Source organism: Somniosus microcephalus, chromosome 1 (assembly GCF_052327205.1).
Source record: "Somniosus microcephalus isolate GS21.2 chromosome 1, FLI_Smic_1.0, whole genome shotgun sequence".
Classification (NCBI taxonomy): Eukaryota; Metazoa; Chordata; class Chondrichthyes; order Squaliformes; family Somniosidae; genus Somniosus; species Somniosus microcephalus.
The window spans coordinates 96,710,840-96,728,460 of record NC_140987.1 but is presented as its reverse complement, the minus strand read 5'-3'; the positions used below and the strand labels follow the sequence as shown (position 1 = coordinate 96,728,460).

General features: G+C 45.5%; 1 protein-coding gene across 2 annotated transcripts; it reads left to right on the top strand.

Annotated features, from left to right (window-relative positions):
* The first annotated feature begins 1,407 nt into the window (after window positions 1-1,407).
* On the top strand, window positions 1,408-15,840 carry kcnv2a (potassium channel, subfamily V, member 2a). 2 transcript variants are annotated; one of them, XM_085984212.1, is made up of 2 exons: window positions 1,408-2,869; window positions 13,303-15,840. In XM_085984212.1, exons 1-2 carry the CDS (start codon window positions 1,556-1,558, stop codon window positions 13,579-13,581), a joined length of 1,593 nt encoding a protein of 530 aa, XP_085840338.1. In that variant the 5' UTR covers window positions 1,408-1,555; the 3' UTR covers window positions 13,582-15,840. The 2 variants fall into 2 exon arrangements, with proteins under 2 accessions (XP_085840338.1, XP_085840335.1); XM_085984209.1 differs by lacking the exon at window positions 13,303-15,840 and adding an exon at window positions 5,329-8,204.
* Window positions 15,841-17,621: the final 1,781 nt, after the last annotated feature.

Below are 17,621 nucleotides of genomic sequence, written 5' to 3'. Positions count from 1 at the left end.
CAGCAACTGACATTCACAAAAATACTACATTTTCTTAATACTTTTATTACATTATTTATATGCAAGTTACTAAATAGAACTTATGTTCAATGGTTTTATATACATTATATTATAGAAAAAATATTCCACAATTCTTTTTACATAGATACACACCATATATCTTATATATATAAAGGAATTGATCTGTCTGTCTATCTGTCTGTCCTTCTGTCTGTCCTCACGTGTGCGTCTGTCCGGCTATGCGCTCGAAAGTTATGGAGCATACTTACGCGCGCGTTACCTCCAAAAAAGGTTACGCTTCCGGGACGGTCGTAAGCATATTTACTTTTCGGTCGGACGAAAATTGTTCGCGTCTTATGCAAAAAACCTTCAAAATTAAACTCATTATCTGCTACTTAGCATTGATTGACTGACGTCAATATGCAACATTATGGGAGAATGACTGGTGTTCAATAAATTTGCCTAGTGATTTTTAGGCTGGGCCACAGTTTGATAGAATCAATATTTTTCTGTCTACTGAAGATAAGGTCATGTGGCGGAACATGATATATTCCATTAAAGTGGAGTACAGTGACATAGGCTCTCTGTTCAAAATTGGGGTCTCGCTACATTTAACTAGATATTAGGCAGGTAAAGGTATATTATGGTTTGTAAAGGGCACAAAATCCATTTACAGGAGTGGCCAGTGACACTGAACTTAAGGAACTACCTAGTGTAAAAACCCCAAAACATAACACATGGATAAAGGAGAATTTGATATATTATGTGGATAAGAGGAAGATAGGAAACAGGATTAAGTTAAGCAGCAGAGGTCTGTCCATGGATCTTACTCAATATGTACAACAGCGTACTCTACACTTACTATTCTACATCAGTTGGAAGAGGAAAAAGAAAAGGCTAATTACTGAAATCTTTTTCATTTTCATAACTATGGCTTCTTTCCATCTTGTTTGTATCAAGTGACCTAGTTTCAGGATTACTCTTACAAGGAGTCATACTTGCCATATAACTATTGAAGAAACCCTATTTGGACAGTAGAAAATAGAGACAGTGTAATATATTATACGCACAGTCTTATGATGCATTGTAATCACAACATCCATTATTAATTCAAAACAAACTTTTCATTATCTTATACTGCAATGTCACCAATGATCGCATAATGATGTAAGTATGCTGCTATCAAGTTAATAGCATGAGGTGTCCTATAATAGTTTATTGATACAACCGATAATAGGTTATGAATGAATAACATAATTTCGAAGACTGACAATAACACAGGAAATACTTTGTCTAAACCAATTCCACACCCCCCCCCCCCCACCGCCACAAATGAAAGACGTCAGTGGCAGTGGGAGGAAGCAGCTGAAATGGGATAATATCTAAATCACCACCTAAGCTCTTAGATCCTCTCTGTCAACACATTAATGGGGTCAGCAGCATTTCTCAAACACGCCTTTAACGCTCTTTAGTTTCGAAAATGTAATGCAGTTCAATCCACTTGCCACTTTGATTGAATGGATAAGTTCTTTTAAAGAAGAAACAGCAGACAGAAATGTTAAAACTCAAGCAAAGACGCCAGAGTCTGTTTGCACACTACAAGCTAGGAGAGAGCTTAAGTGCGGCTAAGCAACAAGGCAGTGACTTGCCATTTGTGAAAGAATGTTCCTTGAAACCATGGAGCTCCATGCAAGAACTTGGGTCTGCTATCTATGAAATTAAATATGATGATGAGATGGATTCTGATGAAGAGTTACCAACTGTCCCCCAGTACAAACTAAGTTCTCCCTCAAAAGATTATAAGTTAAATATTAACGTTGGAGGCAAAATGTTCCAGATCACCTACCATGCTGCTGCCCGGTTTCCTAAGACCAGAATTGGAAAATTGGCTACTTACACTGATCCCACGAGGAAATTGGAACTGTGTGATGACTACAGCATGAAAAACAATGAATATTTCTTTGATCGAGATCCTGCAATCTTCCACCATATCTTTAACTTCTACAGGACAGGTGTTTTGTGGATCAAAAATGAGCTCTGCCCCAGAAATTTTATCGAAGAGATCCATTACTGGGGTATACGGATCAAAAACAGTAATAGGTGCTGCAGAATCTCCTTTGAAGAGAGACAAGATGAGTTGAATGAGCAGCTAAAGATACAGCGAGAGCTCCAAGCTGAACTTGATGTGGAAGAAGATGAGCAGCACTTCAGAAACTTCATGTTTGGTCACCTGAGAAGAATCATTTGGAACTTAGTGGAAAAGCCTTTCTCTTCGGTTATAGCTAAGATGATGGCAGTGGCTTCCAGTATGTTCGTGCTAGTCTCCATTGTAGCCATGGCTTTGAACACAGTTGAAGAAATGCAGTACAAAAGTCCAACTGGCCAACTGAGTGGGCATACCTACATGGAGCACGTGGAAACTATTTGCATCATATTCTTTACTACAGAGTACCTGCTAAGAGTAATGACCACGCCAGATATTAAGAAGTTTGCAAAAAGCGTCCTGAATGCAGTTGATCTTATTGCAATCCTCCCCTTTTATCTCCAGGTCACCCTGGAATGTTTTGAGGATAAAGACTATGTGAGGCGTGATCAGGATATAGAGAGACTGGGAAGAGTGGGAAAAGTTGGCCAAGTGCTGAGGATCATGAGACTGATGAGAATTTTCCGGATTTTAAAGCTTGCCCGGCACTCCACTGGACTGAGGGCATTTGGTTTCACATTGAAGCAATGTTACCAGCAGGTTGGCTGCCTTTTCCTCTTTATAGCAATGGGCATATTTTCCTTTTCTGCTCTGGTCTTCTCTGTTGAACGTGATGTCCCAGGGACTAATTTTACATCCATACCACATGCCTGGTGGTGGGCAGCGGTGAGTACAACCTAACAATTCCTGAACTAATGGGCAAGGGTTACTTTGTTTAATAAGTAACTATCTTCAGTGCTTAAAGTGGAGTGTCAGGGATGTTGTATCGCTAATTCCAAAAAATCATTTTGTGATGAATTGTGAGGGCTTTCAATTTATGGGAGAGGGACATCAATTTTCATTATCAACCCTCCCTGGTTAGGTGCATGGGTCAAATGCAGAGTTAAAGCTCACTCTACTGTGCCCTCAAAGAGTGTCATGACTGCAACCACAGAAGAGTGCAACATATCTGGCCCATGCTACGCTAATGTGACCCAAATGTGAATTTTCCCCCAAGTGCCTCCTTGTAGCACCTTTGGTTGGCACTGACAATTTAGTGTCAATTTGTACCAAATTATGGACCGCTTTGCATTGAAATTGTTATTTTATATTGTATCCTTATTAATCGTAGGGAGAGGGACTGTAATCATCAGTCCATGAGAGGGGAGGATAACAAAATGGAGAGTGAACAAGCAATGAAGGAAAATTATGGAAGATTTTATGTACATGCAAAAATGATGGACAGGAAAATATAAGTAGGCCTACTTTCCTCTGGGAAAAGAAGAACTCCTGACATTTAACCTAGTTCTGCCCTTGTGTAGCTTATACATATGACCTTTGGTCCTACCTAATCTATCGAATTGAAATAATCTGTCAATATATTCCCTTCATTGTTTTAAACACCTCTATCAGATCATCCCAGATTCTACGCAACTTTAAAGTAAATAGACTCAACTTTTTAAGCCTATCTTGGTAACTAAGGTTTATCCAGCTGGATATTGTTCTTGTAGACCTCCGATTAACCTTTTCCAATGTCTCTATATCACCCACCATCTGAGAGGACCAAACTTGGACCCAGTAGTTTAAGTGAGGCCTAATCAAAGTCTTATACGAGGACAAAGTTGTGTGTTTTGTTTTATATTGAATTGTCCTGGCAATGCAACTTAATACTCTATTTGCTTTGGCTATTGCTTCATGGTGAACTTGAAGAGAATTGGATACTATAACACCAAGGTCTTATCTTCTTCAACAGTCTGTACCCCGTATGATGTAAATATATTTGGTGTTGGTCTTATCCATGTGCATAATGCGACATTTATATTCCATTTGTCAAATGCAAGTCTATTCACCAGTACATCAAGATCTGCTTGCTATAACTTATTCTCATCCACAGTCCTAACACTTGCACAGATCTTTTGATCATTCGCAAACTTGTGAACTGTTCCCACAACACTTACATCCAAGTGATTAATGAAAATAGTAAAAAGCAATGGCCCTAACACCGATCCCTGTGGAATAACACTCGTAACCAATCTCCAAGCAGATTCACAAGTATTAATAACAACTTTCTGCCTATGGGAATGCAGCCAATTCTTAATCCAATGCAACAACGTACCATCAATTCCACAAGATTCTATCTTGTAGAGTAACCTATTGTGTGGTACCTTATCAAAGGCTTTCTGAAAATCTAAGTGGGCAATGTCTACTGGGATAACCTCATAACTAGTTCAAAAAATTCAATCAATTTAACAAAACATGACCATTCTTTTCCAGAAGCTGTGTTGAATGACATTGATAATTCCTTCTCTATCCATGTGACTATAGAGAACAGGCGAGAAATTCTTTATAGCCAAGGAATGGGCGGTGTCAGTAGAAAAGTTGGAGAATTACTGCCAGGTGCAAATGCTTTAGATTGCACGCAAAATTCATCTTCACTGTTCAATAAAATGATTGGAGTCCTAAATCAAGTCTTAAAAGCCAAGCTCATTGGCATTACCCTTAAAGGCTGGACCAATATCAGGTGCAGTCTAATCACAACTCATCATTGCCACAGGCTTTTTCACTACTTAAAGGGGAGGTTCATTGATGCCGCAGCACCTCATTCTCAGCATTGCTGGGTGTGCAGCTGCCTCAGCAAGCAAAAGCAGAACAAGGAGAATGAGCTGGTGGACTGAACCAGGTGTGCTTATGACAGATCCACGCCCCACAAGAGAACCCACAGATTCTCTGATGAAGCATTGGAGGCATTGGTGTTCGCTGTGGAGAGACGGAGGGCGGTGCTCTACCCAGCAAGTGGCAGGTGGCCCTTGCCACAAGTCTTCCGCACCATGTGGAGGGAGGTAGCACAGCACATCTCAGGCAGCACTGTGGTCCTCAGGACCCACACACAGTGCAAGAAGAAATTTAACGACCTCACTCGGGTGGTCAGGGTGAGTCAATGCTTCAACAAATGCTACATACCACCATCTGTACCACAATCTTCACACACTGCCCAAAGCACCACTCACCCATCAACAATCTCTACATACCAACACTCACACCCACATCTCACACCTTGCACACAATAACAGATATTCAACAATGGCAGGCAAATCACCCAAACACATTGCTCCACACTCACTCACACTCTTTCCTTTCTCTTGCAGGCCAAGGTGGTGCACAACAGGAGGGAACAGGAGTGCACAGGCGGGGAACAAGCCAACACCCAACCACTGTCTGTGCTGGAGAATAGAGTGCTGCAAATCATTGGGCGCCAGGCGATGGGTGCCGTGGCCACCGGCGACGTTGACCCCCTTGGGGACAACAACAATATGTTCATCCCTATTCCTTCTTCTCACATCCCACTTCCTCCTCACCCCACAAGCGTTTCACACTTTCCAGCTAATCATGCTGTATGCATGCATTTCTCCCTTCCTGCCCGCCCCCCCTCCCCTCACCTTAACCCGACTCTTGTGCCTTTATGCTTTCAGATAATCAGCAAGCACCTGAGCAGCCTGTCCCTGAGGGCACCATAGAGCGCGAAGCGGGAGAAGAGGAGGAGGAAGAACACACCGCGTCACTGCATCTCTCACCCACAGACACCAGCTCAGATACTGGCACTACACTTTCTTTAGAGGCTAGCATAGTAGTGGGATCTGCACAGGGTTGGTTACCGGGGATGAATGGGCTGCAGCAAGGCCAGAGGGAAAGGGTAGCTCGGGGGCCAGCTCCCCAGAGGGTGAGTTTGCGCACGAGTTCTGCTGCACGATGGGGAGGCCTTTAGATGAAGGGTGATGGGAGATGATAGGTCCAAAGGCAAGGGTGTCCAAGAACCTCTCGGCCATGGTAAGGAGCATGGAGGAGTCCACCTCCAACATTGCACAAGGCTCTGCGCACACCATGGAGCCCATCATTTTCAGTCTGCACAGGATGGTAGACTCCCAGAGAGACCGTGGCAACCCAGACCTAATGCCATGTGTGATGGGCGATCTGGCAGCTTCCATTGCAGCACAGGCAATGTCTTAGTGCTGTAATGGAGTCTATGCTCAGTGGCATTCAATCTCAGACTGCTCTCATGCAGTCTCAGTTTGATGCCACACAAGCTCTGATTGCTGCCATCATGGCTGTGTCTACCAGCATCAACCGGGGCTTTCACCGTGTCGCAGCAGGCCAGCAATCTGTGCTCCAACAGATTGCTTGGGATGCTGAGGTGCTGCCCCGGGGGAGTGGCAGTGGGTCAGTGGAGCAGGCATATGCTGTCCACTGCCACTCTGCCATTGCCCTTGTTGCTGCCTGTCATCCAGCCAGCCCAGACTGCTGCAGCCCATGCGGAGGTGGTGCAGTCTACAGCCAGGTCTTCCAGGTCCAGAGCTGGTCGAGGACATCCTGCAAGGCCATCTGAAGTGTCCCGCATGGACACTCAGCAGCCTTCCACCAGCCCTGCTGCAGCCATTGGGCCAATATTTCATAGGAGCACTAGAGCAGGAAAAGGCACAGTAACAACAGGCACTAAGGGATTGCACAGGGGTGAAAAATAAATATTTTTGGTGTAAATATGTGTCTACTATTTTTTGATAAATTTATTACTTCACTTACCATTCTTTTGTGGTGTCTCTCATTTCAGCTTTGCGCTGTGATATGGCCTGCAAGAGGGATGGAATGATGGGGATGTGGTGAGCAAAGGGGATGTGGGCTTTAAGTCATCCTGGTGTGAGACTGGAGCTCTGTTTGGAGGAGGTGGCAGAGTTCTGTGACCACCCCCTAGCTGAGGCAGAGCCATCTAATACACTGCTCCTCGCTTCATTGAAGGTAGGAGACGTGCTCTCAGAATACCCTTGAAGGGTAAGGCCTCCTGGTGAGAGCCTTGATGTCCCTCCTCATCTCTCTGCGCACATGTTTCTATCTTTCTTGCTGCCTACACTCCCTCCGCCGTAGATCCTGGAGGGCAAGGTGGCATGCCAGTACAGCCCCCATTAATGTCACCAAGTGTAGCAGTTTGATTCTTTGAAGAATAAATGCAGCTACTTTTTAGTTGCCACAAGACTCCTGATACACAAGAACATTGAAATTACTGAATGAAACTGTTGCAGTATGTGAAACTGGCAAGAAACCACTGAAACTGCACTAACCTGACAGCTGCGAGTGATTACTGATGATCCCTTTAAATAACATCCCTGGAGCTGGCTTCCTGGTGCTTCACGCCAGCTCTCCCTGTCGGTGTGTACTCCAGGGGCTAAAGTAAGTGGCAAAAATCAATTTAGCAGATCGGGCAGCCAGTGGGCTTTGGACACTCACTGACGTCACAATCTACCTGGCACTGACATTCCCAGCGATACCTCTTACCGGCGGCCCTTTTAAAATCTGGAATTAATATTTATCTTTCAGTGCCTTTGATTCTACTGATCAACTGAAATCTAATAATATTATGGTCATTATCACCCAGGTATTCCCCACATGGATGTCTGACACTGTTTTAGGATTACTGCTGAACACTAAATCAAGTGCGAACTGACCTCTATCTTGCGGAGGCTGAACGCCAACTCTCTGAAACCTCCCCGTCTCCCCCGGATCATGACCCCACTATCGAACATCAAGCCATCATTTCCAAGACTAACAGACTTCATCTCCACAGCTGCCAACCTCATAAAATCATAGAATCATAGAAATTTACAGCACAGAAGGAGGCCATTTAGGCCCATCGGGCAGGACTTTCATTGGGACGTGGAGGCAGGATTGGAGGCGTGTGGGGGGTTAAAATCACGAAATCGGGGGGCACAAACCCATCCCGCACCCAACCCACCTCCATGCCAGTTTCAAAGGAGGCGGGTACCCGACCTGCAGTGGGACCCGCCTCCCCGAGGCGGGAAGGGGATTAGTGCCAATTAACTGTTAACAGGTAGTTTTTAGCCTAATCCCTATTTTTAATGCTGAAGTGTGGGATTCCCGACGGCTCCAAACCACGCCAAGTTAGAGGAGGCAGACCGTCGGGATGAAGGGTTTGGAGGGGCCGAGATGTCCGGTGTTCAGGTGAGTGATGGGTGCATGAGTGCAAAGGTAAGTGTGTTTGGTGTGTGTAAAGTGTTTAAAGAAGTTTTACATACCTTTACTTACCTTTACAGCCTTCCTTCCTTCAGGTCTCGGGAGTCCCTCATCTCACCGGCACAGAAAGCAGAATGGCTGCAAGCTGTCAAAAGTTGCAGCATTCAGCTTTCTGTTCTGGGGAGATCTCTAAATCAGCCTGAGAGGAAGGAATTAACTTAGAGTACAGATTGTCAGTGTTTGACAGCTTCAAACAGCTGTGAAACGCTGATACTTCATCTGTTGAAAGCTCTTGACAGATGAAATGTCAATCTGTGACGTCATTTGTTGCTGGCTGGCCCATAATTGGCCTGCTGAGCCGGCTCAACAAGGTCAATCAAGTCAAAATTGTGTGTGTTGGCTAGAACTCGATGGAGGCGGGACTACAACCCCGAAAGTTGTAGTCCCGCCTCCTACCCGACTCCTCAATGAAAATCCAGCCCATCGTGTCCACACTGGCTGACAAAGTGCTATCCAGTCTAATCCGACTTTCCAGTTTTTGGTCCAAAGCTGTGTAGGTTACAACACTTCAAGTGTACATCCAAGCACTTTTTAAATGTAATGAGGGTCTCTGCCTCTACCACTCTTTCAAGTAGTGAGTTCCAGACCCCACCACCCTCTGGGTGAAGAAATTTCCCCTCAAATCTCCTCTAAACCTCCTACCAATTACTTTAAATCTATACCCCCTGGTTGTTGACCCCTCTGCTAGGGGAAATAGGTCCTTCCTATCCACTCTATCTAGGCCCCTCATCATTTTATACACCTCAATAAAGTCTCCCCTCAGCCTCCTCTGTTCCAAAGAAAATTAACCCAGCCTATCCAATCTTTCCTCGTAGCTAAAATTTTCCAGACCAGGCAACATCCTCGTAAATTTCCTCTGTACCCTCTCTAGTGCAATCACATCTTTCCTGTAATGTGGTGACCAGAACTGCACGCAGTACTCTAGCTGCGGCCTAATTAGTGTTTTATGCAGTTCAAGCATAGCCTCCCTGCTCTTGTATTCTATGCAAGTATTCCGTATGCTTTCTTAACCACCTTATCCACCTGGCCTGCTACCTTCAGGGATCTGTGGACCTGCACTCCAAGGTCTCTTTGTTCCTCTGCACTTCTCAGTGTCCTACCATTTATAGTGTATTCCCTTGTCTTGTTAGCCCTCCCCAAATGCATTACCTCACACTTCTTTAATTGAACTGCATTTGCCACTGTTCTGCCCACCTGACCAGTCCATTGATATCTTTCTGCAGTCTACAGCTTTCTTCTTCATTATCAACCACACAGCCGATTTTAGTATCATCTGCAAGCTTCTTTATCATACCCCCTATATTCAAGTCTAAATCATTGATATATACCACAAAAAGCAAGGGACCTAGTACTGAGCCCTGCGGAGCCCCACTGGAAACAGCCTTCCAGTCACAAAAACACCCATCAACCATTACCCTTTGCTTCCTGTCTCTGAGCTGATTTTAGATCCAACCTGCCACATTGCCCTGGACACCATGGGCTTTTACTTTTGTGACCAATCTGCCATGTGTGACCTTATCAAAAGCCTTGCTAAAATCCATATACACTACATCAATAATTCCCCAACCCCGCACAGTCCGCTTCTACCTCATTCCCAAGATCAACAAACAGGGCTGCCCTGGTAGACACATCGTTTCAGCTTGTTCTTGCCCCACGGAACTGATTTCTTCCTATCTTGACTCTATTTTTTCTCCCCTTGTCCAGTCTCTTCCCAATTACATCCGCGACTCTTCCAACACCCTCCGCCACTTTAACAGTTTCCTGGCCCGAACCGTCTCCTTTTCACTATGGATGTCCAATCCCTCTACATCTCCATCCCCCACCAGGATGGCCTGAGGGCACTCCGCTTCTTCCTTGAACAGAGGCCCAACCAATCCCCATCCACCACTACCCTCCTCTGCCTGGCTGAACTTGTTCTCACATTGAACAACTTCTCCTTTGACGCCACTCACTTCCTCCAAATTAAAGGTATTGCTATGGGAACCCACATGGGCCCTAGCTATGCCTGCCTTTTTGTGAGAAATGTGGAACATTCTTTGTTCCAGTCCTTCTCAGGTCCCCTCCCTCACCTCTTTTTCCGGTACATTGATGACTGTATCAGTGCCGTTTCCTGCTCTCGACATGAACTAGAAAATTTCATTCACTTTGCTTCCAATTCCCACCCTTCCCTCACCTCCACATGGTCCATCTCTGACCCTTCCCTTCCCTTCCCTTCCTCGACTTCTCTGTCTCCATTTTGGGGATAGGCTATCGACAAACACCCACTATAAGCCCACTGACTCCCTTAGCTACCTGGACTACACTTCCTCCCACCCCGCTTCCTGTAAGGACTCTATTCCATTCTCCCAGTTTCTCCATCTCCATCGCATCTGTTCGGACGATGCTACCTTCCATACTAGTGCTTCCGATATCTCTTCCTTTTTCCTCAACTGAGGATTCCCCTCTACCGTGGTTGACATGGCCCTTGACTGTGTCTGTTCCATTTCCCACGCTTCTGCTGTCACTCCTTCCCCTCCCTCCCAGAACCACGATAGGGTTCCACTTGTCACCTTTCACCCCACCAGCCTCCACATTCAACGTATCATCGTCCACCATTTCCGCCACCTCCAGCATGATCCCACCACCAAACACATCTTCCCCTCCCCTGCCCTTTCAGCATTCCGAAGGGACCACTCCCTCTGCGACACTTTGGTCTACTCCTCAGTCACCCCCAACACCACCCCCGTTCCCACGGCACCTTCCCGTGCAAGCACAGGAGATGCAACACCTGCCCTTTTACCTCCTTCCTTCCCACTGTCCAAGGCCCCAAACACTCCTTCCAGGTGAAACAGCAATTTACTTGTACTTCTTGCAATTTAGTAAACTGTATTCGCTGCTCACGATGCTGTCTCTACATTGGGGAGACCAAATGCAGATTGGGTGACCGCTTTGCAGAACACCTCCATTCAGTCCGTAAGCATGATCCCGAGCTTCCGGTCACCTGTCACTTTAAATATCCACTCTACTTCCACTCTGTCCTCGGCCTCTTACATTGTTCCAACGAAGCTCAAGGAACAGCACCTCATCTTTTGATTAGGCACTTTACAGCCTTCTGGATTCAACATTGAGTTCAACAATTTCAGACGATAATCTCTGCCCCTATTTTTTCACATGACAGCTGCCATTCCCATTTACACCTCCTCTAGACCCATCTTTTGTTTCTTTACTTGTCCCATTAACACCTCCTTTTGCTTTGTACTATCATACCTTTTGTCATTTAATCACTCCTGCCTTCCACCCTATCACAGACCTTCCCTTTTGTTCTTTCCTCCCATCCCCGCTTTCCCTGCCCCTGCACTTGCTTAAAATCTGTTACATCTCTAACTTTTTCCAGCTCTGATGAAAGGTCATCGACCTGAAACATTGTGGCCCAGAAATTCGGGTCCCCACGGGTGAGTACACGCTGGGTACTCACGTGTAGGCCCAACAAAAGTGGCGGTTTCATGCATGCACTGTGCATGCGCGGGAAACCGGAACTTCCGTTCCCTTAAAGGAAGGGGTTCACAGGTTGAACGCGTGCGCCGGACGCAGAGCGTATGCCTGGAACTTCCGCTTTTTTTTGCAGGTTTCTCCGGGAGGGTAAGTCTCCAGGAGTTACACTTTTAAAAAGCAGTCGCAAGGCTTGCTTTAAACAAGGTAAGTGGTGAATTAAGTAAAAGTTAAACATTTTTTCCACAGGTTTATTATTTTTAAATACTTTAAAGAAAGGTAAGTTTATTTTTAGCCCCGTTAGAAACTGTAATTTAAATTATTGTTTAAAATAGTTATTTTATGTAATTTATAGTTATTTTAAAAATATGATTTTTTTAAAAATGTATTTGAAGTTTTAGTTATGTTTTGGGGCTGATTTGTATTTATAGTTTTGACAGCTCTTCCTGTCAATTTTATGAATGGGCATTTCTCTGCTACCATTGGCTCTCCATGGCCCACGTGATCCCAGGGGATGCTTCGAACTAACTGCGCCCCTGAGATACGCAAGCACTGCGCGCCGGCAGTTGGAGGAGGCCCAGGATCGGAATCCCACGCGGGCCCACAGCACAACGGCCGGCGCGCTAGGTAAGTGCAGGTCAGAGGCTTGCACCCGTGGGAAGCCTCCGACCCAAATTTCTGGGCCATTGGCCCAGTAATTCCTCCCCAAACGCGTGAGTACGGAAGGGGTACTCACGCGTCTGGCCGGAGGAAATGCCGGTTTCCAGCATGCACAGCGCATGCGGGGAAAACCGGCATTTCCTGTCCTCTGAACGAAGGGGTTCAGAGGCAGAACGCGCGCGACTGCACAGGCAGCGCATGCGCAGTAAAATTCCTTTTTTTCCCCAGAGTTGCGCGCGTGTAAAGGCCTCCGGTCTTTACGCATGGAAAAACAAGACGTAAGTATTTAGTTTTTCAGGTAAGTGGGCTTTTAGTACAATGTAGAAATTTTTTTTCCACAGGTTTGTTATTTTTAAAGAATTTACAAGATGGTAAATTTAGTTTTAGACCCTATTTTTAAAAAATTTATTTTTTTCAAAAAATTGATTAATTGTTTAAAACATTTTTTTAAACTTATTTATAGTTATTATAATCAGTGGGATGTTTTTTTAAATTTTATTTAAAGTTTAACTAGTGTTTTGGGCCCCCGTAGTTTTCATGAGTTTGACAGTCTTTACTATCAAACTCATGAATGAGTTTCCCCTCCCCTGATTGGCTGCAGAGTGCTCACCTGATCCCAGCCGGCACATCGCACTAAGTACGCCGCTGGATTAGGTAAGCACTGTGCGCCGACATCTGAACCGGGCCAGTGACAGGAAATCCACTGCGGGCCAGGTTTCAGATGTCGGCGCGCCAGGTAAGTGCACATCGGGGGCTTGCACATGCGGCAAGCCCCCGACACCAAGTTCTGGGCCATAGTTTAACAATCCCACACATGTGCTAATCCCCGAGACAAATGCATGATATGGAGTCTGTTAAAAGCAATAACCATTTTGTCAAGATACCTACTGAATAAGGATGTTATTTGATTACAGGTTAGCATTTCCACAGTAGGCTATGGAGATGTCTACCCAGAAACAGCCCTCGGAAGGATTTTCGCTTTTGGCTGCATTGCTTTAGGGATCATTTTAAACGGTATGCCAATTTCCATCCTCTATAATAAGTTCTCAGACTACTATGCACACCTCAAAAGCTATGAATATACAACAGCATCAAAGCAGAGAGGCAGAATTCATTTTTCAGGAAGAGCACGAAGGAAGATGATGGAATGTTGCGGAGGGGTCGCACACCATCACTTGCTGAGAGAGCAATAACATTTCCTCAGAAAATGGCCGAAGGATGATACACGCTTTCCTATTTTCTTTCCTGAAATACAACAGTGGTTTGAAGAAATATTCCATCTTCAGAATCCAGGGAACAGGGCACGTTCCCCGAAAAATGGAGGAAAAGTACAACTAGAAGTATTCTGAATATAGTTTTCATGGTTAACTAGCACAACATTCAATGTATACTGTAAATATTTTCAAATAGTATACTCTCTTTCAGGATTACTTGCCGTAGAATTGATTTAATTCATCAAGAAGCAATTTGTCTGGGTAAAATACTGTTATGTAGCACAACACAGGTAAAAAAGATTTTTAGCAAGAAAAGGTGCACGTAAGAGAGTTATGAGAAAAGTCAGGGTGTGTGCAGTCAGAGGCCAGGTAGCACAATGGATTGAAAGATGGCTACAAAACATGGTAGGGGTTAAGGGAAGTTTCTCAGACTGCCAGAAAGTGGGAGTGGTGTTTTGAAGGGATCCATGTGGAGACCATTGTTATTCACCATATACATTAATGATCTGGACTTTGAAATCGGAGGTATGGTATCAAAATTTGCAGATATCAAAATGGGGTTATAGTTAATAATGTGGGGGACTGCACTAAGATACAAGAATACAAACAGGTTTGCCGAGTGTGAAATGTGAGGTGGTTCATTTTGGTAGGAGGAATAAGGAGGCCAGTTATTCCTTGGAAAGTAAGAAAAACTAAATGGGGTAGAAGGACAAAGAAAGCTGGGAATACAGATACATAAATCACTAAAAGTAGCATCACAAGTCGATGAGGATCTATTGAGTGCAAACAAAGTACTGGGTTCATTTTTAGAGGAATAGAATACAAAAGCAGTGAGGTAATGTTAAATTTATATAGAGCTTTGGTTAGACCACACTTGGCGTATTGTGCACAGTTCTGGTCTGCATGCTGCAAAAAGGATATTGTAGCGCTGGAGAAAGTGCAGAAAAGATTTACTAGGATGTTACCAGAATTGAGAGGATGCAACTACCAAGAAAGATTGGGCAGGCTGGGCTCTTTTCTTTGGAACATAAAGAAGACTAAGAGAAGACCTGATAGAGGTCTTTAAAATTATGAAGGGGTTCGATAGGGTGAATGTGAAAAAACTGTTTCCACTTGTTGGTGATGCCAGAACAATGGGGCATAAATATAAGGCAGCCATGAAGAGATCAAATGAAGAATTTAGGAGGAATTTCTTTACACAGAGAGTGGTGGAAATGTGGAACTCGCTGCCACATGCATGGTTGAAGCAGATATCATTAATGGATTTTAAGGGGAGGCTTGATGTATATATGAGGGAGAAGGTAATAGAGGGATATGTGGCCAGGATGGCAAGAGGTAACTGAAGCGGGAGGAGGCACTTGTGGAGTATGAACACTAGCATAAACCAGTTGGATCGAATGGCTTGTTTCTGTGCTGTAGATTCTATGTCAATTTCAACAAAGGAATTCAGTATGGGCAACAGAATAAACGACTGACACCAGCATTTATTCAAACCATTATTTTCTAGAATACAAGCTCAATGTTGTTGCAGAATTCCAGTACAAAAGTAGGGAATGGGGCCAATAATGCAGCCTGAGCGTTGTGCAATGGGCGCTCCAGGTGTGTTTCTCACGACACGACAGAAGCGCCAGGGCCGCATTCTTGGGAAGCAGCAGCCAGTGAAAGACCGCTGGCTGCTCATTGTGTACAAGGCATTTTCCCAGGGTGGGAAGAGGGGCACCCATCATGGGACAGGGATGAGCACCTGGCAAGGGGATGGGGTGCTGAGAGAAGGTTGGGGGGGAGGGGGGGGAAATGGGGAAATGACAAGGATGCCCACACAATTTTATTTTAAACTGGAATGCCAGACCCCTTCAGTACCCATTCCAAAATAGAACTTAAGAGCCTAATGAGACTAGCACACCGCTTGTGCGCAGGCTTCCAGCCCCTTTGCACTCAGCACCTGCATTGATGCATGCTGATCTCCTCGGGCACATTACAGGCCTCAGGCCTCCATGCCCGATATTCCAGGGAGCGGGTGCACAATGTACTTCAGTTTCACATTATCAGTCCGAGTGTTTGTTTTACAAGACATACATTTTACAGATATCATTTGGTCTTTAGGTTGATCTCTTGAATGTTAACTGAGTAATTCTAGTGCAACACCTGTAATTGAGCATAAAAATTGTTCTGCTCCATGTGCATTGCTTATAAATAAACATATCTTGCCAGTGCATTAAAACAGTTTCCAATGGTTCCTTCAGGGTCCCATTACGTTGAGCCTTGCAGATCTTTATACTCATGCATCCAAGATTTCATCTGCAGTGATGGTTAGAGGTCAGAACTGGCCCAGTTTCTAGTTAACTTCTAGTTAGCAATCTAAACTTACCAAATTACTTGTCCCAAATGAATCCTGGCTGGCAGAACATAAATGCACCTTTAAAGTTTGTTTTATGCCAAGTCTGGTTCAAAGATGGTATAAACTAAATTGATCAGAGGATTCCATACTGATTAACCCTCCAAGATCTTCACACTGACATGATGACATCAAGACAATAGGATTCTGATGTTAACACCAACACATGAACAAAAAGATAAAACATTTCAATGGTGGAGGCTGTTGTGTGTTTTAACAGAGCGCCCCTGCAGAATCCACGATCACAGATATGACAATTGAATCTGAACCAAGGTACTGGAATGAAATACAAACAAAGCCATAGGCCTAGAAATTCAGTATAGCCACTTTTGGGGCGGTAAAGTCGGGCGGGCGCTAAAGTTTGCGCCCGCCGGAAAGTGGAGGCCACTTCACCGATATTCAGTAGCTTTGGCCAAGGAGTTTGCTCGAGCGCTAAAACTGGCGTTGCACCCCTATCTTTAGGCGCTAAGCCGGCGGTGCAGACTGATACCGCCGAGGCCGGGCGCAGCGCAGGTGCGGTCATGTTTTGATTGACAGCAGACACCCTGGCGCCGGCCAGCTCTTAAAGGGGGAATGGTCGACTTGGTCTGCTGCCACGCCCTGGATACTGCAGCCCTCCAGCTAGGCCTAAACACTGCTGCTGGAGAGAAATAGCGCCAGCAAGGATGCAGAGGGCCCGTGAGCGAGCGCAGCGCTTCTCTGCCCATGATTTAAAGGTGCTGGTTAGGGCTTTGGAGAGGAGAAGAGATATCTTGTTCCCGGACAGTGGCAAGAAGGCTCCCAAGAGGCTGTACAGGAGAGCCTGGAGGGAAATCGGCCAGAGGGTCACAGCCAACAGCGATGTCCCCAGGACTGGTGACCAATGCCGGAAAAAGTTTAACGACCTCACTCGGTTGGTCAGGGTGAGTACCCTTTCCAGTGTCCTCCTCATCCTTGCATGTGCACCTCACATTATGGGCAAAGGGACCTCAAAGGCCTAATGACCAGCCCTCCTCCAGCAGCTATGGCACTGGCATGAACATCAATAGCACTTTCTGCACTTTACACACTGGCCAAGCTATTCGACCATGGGAGGCAGTGCACACAACAACAGGGCACCACACTGGCCAAGCTATTCCACCATGGGAGGCAGTGCACACAACAACAGGGCACCACACTGGCCAAGCTATTCCACACTGGCCAAGCTATTCCACCATGGGAGGCAGTGCACACAACAACAGGGCACCACACTGTACTTAGAAGCCATCCTTTCTCTTGCAGGCCAAGCTGGCCGAGAGTCTGAAGAGCCGGACTGTCACCGGGGGAGGCCGTGCCCAGTTCCAGGAGCTCAGTGACCTGGAGGAGCGCGTGGGTCGACTCATGGGTGCCCAGGTGATTGGCCCCGTTGCAATTGGAGATGCCGACCCTGTGCTGGGCCCCAATGGTAAGGACATGACCGTTTGGACCTCTCTCGTTCCCCTTGCGCTTCAGATCTACATCCTTTGCCACTGTCCGACCAATGCGCATAATGCCACCACTCATGCCTCCCTCGCTGACGCCCTGTCCTCACTCTAAAGCTACTCTTGTGCCTTCCTGCTTTCAGCTGGTGAGGAGGAGGTCCCTGAAGCTGCGAGTGTCAGTCCCT